The sequence below is a fragment of the Bison bison genome, unplaced genomic scaffold (assembly GCF_000754665.1).
Source record: "Bison bison bison isolate TAMUID 2011002044 unplaced genomic scaffold, Bison_UMD1.0 scf7180017864508, whole genome shotgun sequence".
In the NCBI taxonomy this organism is placed as follows: domain Eukaryota; kingdom Metazoa; phylum Chordata; class Mammalia; order Artiodactyla; family Bovidae; genus Bison; species Bison bison.
The window spans coordinates 7,447,645-7,453,670 of record NW_011495064.1 but is presented as its reverse complement, the minus strand read 5'-3'; the positions used below and the strand labels follow the sequence as shown (position 1 = coordinate 7,453,670).

General features: G+C 45.7%; 1 protein-coding gene across 2 annotated transcripts in view; it reads right to left on the bottom strand.

The window, feature by feature from the left end:
* IL1R2 (interleukin 1 receptor, type II) overlaps nucleotides 1-6,026 on the bottom strand; it is a 39,335-nt gene that overhangs the window by 14,710 nt on the left and 18,599 nt on the right. For both annotated transcript variants that reach the window (XM_010829657.1, XM_010829656.1), the window contains exons 2-4: nucleotides 5,097-5,224; nucleotides 3,895-4,153; nucleotides 1,731-1,911 (exon numbers count right to left, since the gene is read on the bottom strand). In XM_010829657.1, coding sequence (XP_010827959.1) covers nucleotides 1,731-1,911; nucleotides 3,895-4,153; nucleotides 5,097-5,163 — 507 coding nt within the window. In that variant the 5' untranslated portion in view covers nucleotides 5,164-5,224. The remainder of the gene's footprint in view (nucleotides 1-1,730; nucleotides 1,912-3,894; nucleotides 4,154-5,096; nucleotides 5,225-6,026) is intronic.

The window sequence follows — 6,026 nt, the reverse complement described above, 5'->3', positions numbered from 1 at the left end:
TCAGACTTCACCCTCTGCCAGCTGAGTGACCTTGGGCACAGTACTCGCATTTGTGTGTCTCCCTCTCCTAATCCATAAAATGGAGATGTTAACAGCCCCTACTGCACTGGGCTCATGTCGGGGACCTGAGAACAGACTTGGACACAGTCATGCTCAGCGACGGTCAGCACTCTTAGGACGGGAACCGACATCATTAAGAGCTACCAGGATGCCCCTGTCCACCCACATTTACACACCAAGCACTTCCCAGGGTGTTTCACACACTTGCTCCATGTCAACTCGAAACAGTCCCAGGTGGTGGGAGGGATGAACTGCCCTCTTGCAGAGAAAACAGGTTAAAGAAGGAAAAAAGCTGACCAAGGCTAGACAACAGGTCACTGAAGATGCAGGGTTTCCAATCCAGACTGGTCACCCCCAGAATCGGTGCTCTTTCCTCTATGGCAAAATCTCCCACTTGACCTTTTTATACTCATGAAACCAAGAGTTCCTTTATTGAGCGGACTAATTCATAAGAGCTGGCTACTTACTGGGTTCATTAAAAAGGTCGTTCAGGCTTTGCCATGCCACCCTATACAAAAAACTGAACGGACTTTTTGGCCAACTCAATATTTTCTCTGAAAATCACTTAAAAGTTTTCAATATTAACCTGACATACTCTGGCTATTTTGCAGTTAGAATGCTTGTCAATTGGTCAACCTATTTTTTTTACTGAAGTGTTCATTTCTATCCATTTTTAAACAAGTAACTGTACTTTTCAGTATCAACTCACAGTCTATATCAGGGGTCAGCAAACTTTTTCTGTAAAGATCAGCAAGTAAATATTTTAGGCCACATATCTTCTGTCCAACTATTCAACTCAGTTGTCGCTGCCCCATAAAAACACAGAAACAAATGAGCACGTCTCAGTAAAACATTACTTACAGACACTGAGATTTGAGTTTTATATCATTTTCACAGGTCATGAAATAATAGTCTTCTTTTAATTTTTTAAACCATTTAAAAATGTGAAAACTATCCTTAACTGGATAGTTAACATCCAAAAATGAGTAGCAGCTAATATTTAAAATGGATAATAACAAGGACCTACTGTACAGCACAGGGAACTCTGCTCAATGTGATGTGGTGGCCTGGAGGGGAGGGGAGTCTGGGGGAGAATGGGTTCATGTGTATGTGTGGCTGAGCCCCTTTGCTGTCCACCTGAAACCATCACAACATCATTAATTAAATATACTCCAATACAAAATAAAAAGTTAAAAAACAAACAAAGGAGCGGCAGCTCACCGGCCCACGGCTGTCTTTTGCCCACCCCTGGTCTACCCAAGGGAGCTGACAATGGTATTTATCAAACAAGATAGGAAATCGTGTTTACATCAATATTTACTCCTTTAACCCAAAGGCTGACTTTCATGTGCTTTTACAAAAACTCTACTATCATGTATATAAAGTTGTTAAACAGTTCTTTCTAAATTTCTATAGACACAGCATAGAGTAAAAAGCTACTTTCTTCAGCTTTTATTTATTCTGCATTCATTTCACACTCTGTCTTTTCAAATAACTATCTGAGGATGCTTACTCAAGCTTATAAAGATGCATAGAATATACTAATCATGGTCCTTTTTAACAAAATAGAAATAGAGGAGTGAACATATTGCCTTCAGAATGGGTGTTTTATGTCTTTTCTATGGCTCTTCAAACATGTATTCATTAAATGGCAACTTTTAGAGACGTACCTTGTACCACTGAATTTCCACGTCAGTTCTGTTACCAATGAATTCGCTCAGATCAGGACAAACTAGTAGCCCAGAGGCTGACAAGGGTATAATTTGTGGATAGAAGATGAGAGGCACGGAGGCGTCTGTCTTCTCGAAAACCCTGAGCTCAACGGACATTTTGTCACAGTAAGAGGCATTTCTGATTGAAAAGAGGAGAAAAGAATACTAAATGGCAAGGCAGAATGAAAGTAAAACTAAATGAAATGAAGAATAACTTCCCCAATCTCAGTGAATACTTCATTCTGTATTTTTCTCATTAGTATTGTAGTATTTCTGTCCCTAGTCCTTTCAAATCTTTGGGGGGCAAAAGAAGTACCGTGTCATAACTGTCATATAGGAATGGTGATGTATTCTGCTTGTTTCTCAAAGGACCCCTCACAAGACTGCTTTCCAGGCCATCGAGGCCACTAAGAAGAAATTCCAGTGTCTTAGTGGAGAAGGAAATGGCAACCCACTCCAGTATTCTTGCCTGGAGAATCCCAGGGACAGAGGAGCCCAGCAGGCTACAATCCATGGGTTGCCAAGAGTCAGACACGACTGAAGTGGCTTAGCACACGTACAAGAAACTCCAATTCCTCTTCAAAGGGGTCTACACCCTCCCAGGTTCTGGGGGGTGCTTCAGCACAGCTCCAGCATGCTCCAAATCCCTAGCCCAGGAAACCTTATCCAGATGGAGAGGCTGTTTCCGAAGAGCCACGGTTTCCACAGAAAGAATATCCCCTTTACTTCTCTTGGAAATCATGTATCAACTGAAATCAAATATCAGGAAACTGTTACGATCTTTGGATAAGATCTGTGAAGTATTTTTTTTAATACTGCATGGGGGAAATGAGCTTGGTAAGTTTGTTTGGGTTTTTGGTTGGCCTAACAATAATCTCAATATCATCATTCTATCAAGACCTTAGAACTGGGGAAAAGGCAGAGGCAAAATGGTGGTATTAATGGAAACAGAGACTCGGAAGACTGCAGTTGACACATATACGCTATTGATGCTATGTGTAGACAATTGATGGGAACACAGTGCATAGCACAGGAAGCATACTCAGTGCTCCGTGGTGACCTGAATGGGAAGAAGCCCAGAAGGGAGTGGATGCATGCATAGGCACAGCTGCTGCCCCTGCCGTGCAGCAGAGACCGACGCAACACCGCAAAGCAGCTGCGTGTGCTTAGTGACTCTGTCATGTCCAGCTCTTTGCGACCGTTTGAACTACAGTCTGCCAGGCCCCTCTGTCCGTGGGGTTTTTCAGTCAAGAATACTGGAGTGGGTTGCCATTTCCTCCTCCAGGGGATCTTCCCGACCCAGGAATCGAACCCACGTCTCCTGTGTCTCCTGTACTGCAGGCAGACTCTTTACCCACCGCGCCATTGGAGAAGCCCTAAAGCAACTACACTCCAGTTAAAATTTAGAAACAAATAAAAATAAATTCAGCTGATATTAAAAAAAATTTTTTTTAAAGGTTAAAATGGTAAATGTTATATTATCCTTGTGTCGCCACAATTAAAGAGGAAAAAAGGCAACAGGACAATAAAGGGGGAACTAAGTCCCATGTCAGGAACTGCGGGTTCCAGCCTCAGCTCCACACCCACCACCTGGGAGAACTTTATGAGCCTGGCTCTCCCCGCCCCATAAGCATTTGGATTAATTGCTTCCTAAAGTCTCTCCCCCGTCTCCAATCCGACTCAGGGTTCTGCATGTATTCCTTAAGTCCTTGTGGATTCAGCAGTGAACGAAACAAACCACGACCCTGCACTCCGGAGCGTATGTTCTAACGGGGTGGACAAGTCCTTAAATACATCAAACCAGTATGTGTGTGTCAGATGGAGACAAAGGAGAGAGAGTGACAGGAATCCCGCTCTAGACAAAGTAGCCAGGGACATCCTCTTCCTAGAGCTGATACTTAGACAAAGACTTCAGTGAAGGGGAGAACGGGCACCATGAGGACGTCTGGGGACAGGCTCCTGGCTAGGAGGCATTTCAGGAACAGTAAGGTTCCTGAAACAGTGAGACGGAAAGTAGGTTCCCACCTATGGGCCGGGTGCGGAAGTCCAGGTTGTTATGGCAATGCCATGCAAGCATCCGTTGTGGAGGAGCCCCCTCCCCTCTTGTCCCCAAGGGGCTGACCTGACAGTGCAGATGTAGGTGCCCGAGTCTGCCTGGGAGGCTGGCACGATCCAGAGAGCTCCGTCTCGGACCCACACACGCGACTCTTCTTCCCCTGGGACCACCACGGCGGAGTCATTTCGACGCCAAGTCACGTTGACATGGGCGCTGGTAGACTCCCAGTGGAGAACTTGGGGGCACGTCAAGACCAAAGGCTCCCCTTCTACCTTGAACCTTGTTTTGGGGTGCCTGCCATGAAATCGGCAGCTTCCTGCGGCCACTGGAGGACAGAGAATCCACGGTCAGGTTTTGGGTCTCTCCAGGTGCACTATGTGCCCTGACGATGTGGGGCCCCACCAACAAATCTGAGAGCTCACAATGCTCTCCAAGCTCCCAGATAATGACATTAGGGCTGCTAACAAGGTCCATCTACATCTGGTGGGAAGAGTTAAATTAGGTTCACAAGATAAAAAAAAATTTTGGTCTTTTTTAAGAATTTTTTTTTTAATGTGGACCAGTTTTAAAGTCTTTACTGAATTTGTTACAATACTGTCTCTGTTTTATGTTTTGGATTTTTGGCTGTGGGGCATGTGAGATCTTAGCTCCCTGACCAGGGACCAAACTCACAGACCTTGCATTGGAAGGCAAGCTTTTAACCTTACTGGGCCACAAGGGAAGTCTCAAGTTTGGCCTTATTTTTTATTTGATGACAGCTGGCCATTCAAAGTCGATCCTGATTGAGTTTAGCTTAGTCCCAACACATTGGATGGTAAAAATCCAAAGCCACCTTTTATCAAGGGCAAAAGCACAGTCTCTTTGGTTTGTTCCTTTGGCAGGAGTGACTGACGCCCACAGGAAACTCATCCACCAGACGAGACCGGCAAGAGAAGACTGTGTCTCCTACCAAGGCATGGATGGCCACACCTTGCTTCTCGATAACAACAAAATCTCCCTAGATAAAAGCAACTCCTATCCCCAGGTGGCTCAGCGGTAAAGAATACGCCTGCCAATGCAGGAGACGTGGGTTTGATCCCTGGGTCAAGAAGATCCCCTGGAGAAGAAAATGGCAACCCACTCCAGTGTTCTTGCCTGGAGAACCCCATGGACGGAGGAGCCCGGCGGGTTACAGTCTATGGGGTCACCAAGAGTCAGCTTAGTGACTAAACAACACCATCCCCAGAGAAGCTGCAGGCAAGCCCTTCCAGCTGAGAGTCACTACTTACCCGAGTGCTCCTCAGACTGCACGGCGAAGGTGGACACACCCATTATCAATACGGACAAGAGGAACATGGCTCCCAGAAACTTCTGGAGGACACAGGAAGGGGAGGCTGCCAGTCCAGCACACCAGAGCCTAGCGGAGGAGACAGACGGAACGGTATCACCAGGAACCACCACACCAGAAGAGCGGACCCGTAAGGGTGGTCCCAGGCTGGTCTCTGGAGCTTTTACCTGACAACAGAAATCTTGTAGCCTAGATTTTTTTTTTAACAAGAAAACTCAAAAATTTTTAATCTGTTCTTCCTCTCTGGCAATTTTCACTTGAAATAGGAGTTTTGTACCCTAAGGCTCCTGAAATGTGCCTTAGCACTCCCGGCTCCTCGGCCCAAGAGGTTCGTTCCCCACCTAAGGCCACTGCTAATGTTTTGGCTCAAACACCACTCTTCACAAGGTCTTCCCTGACCTTCCCGCATAATTGCACCCCCTTCTGCCCCAACACTCCATCTTTCCTTTCCAGCTCTATTGCTCTCTTGACATTTATCATCAACCTTGTCTTTTCTCACCATCATGTAAGCTTCAGGTGCTCAGGATTCTAATTCATTTTGTTCAGAGCCATTTCCTAACTCCTGTCTGTTGAGTGAGGGATGAGTGAATGAATCACAAAGTCAAAAGGCCCTCATATTTAACTTGTCAGAGAACTTTTGCCACAGTCCTTATGGATTAACTCTTATTTTACACACAATTCTGACATAACCTGAGGAATTCTATATAATCTGTGGTCTAGAGCATCCCAGAGGAAAAAGCAAAATGAGGGCCAAAAACTGAATATTTTGCACCAGTTCACGAAGCGTTCCTCCCCATCAACCTCCCCAAAGCTGGAGTATCAGATGCCCCCTGTACTTCCCCCCAGGCCCCCCGCACCTCCCCCGTGGGGC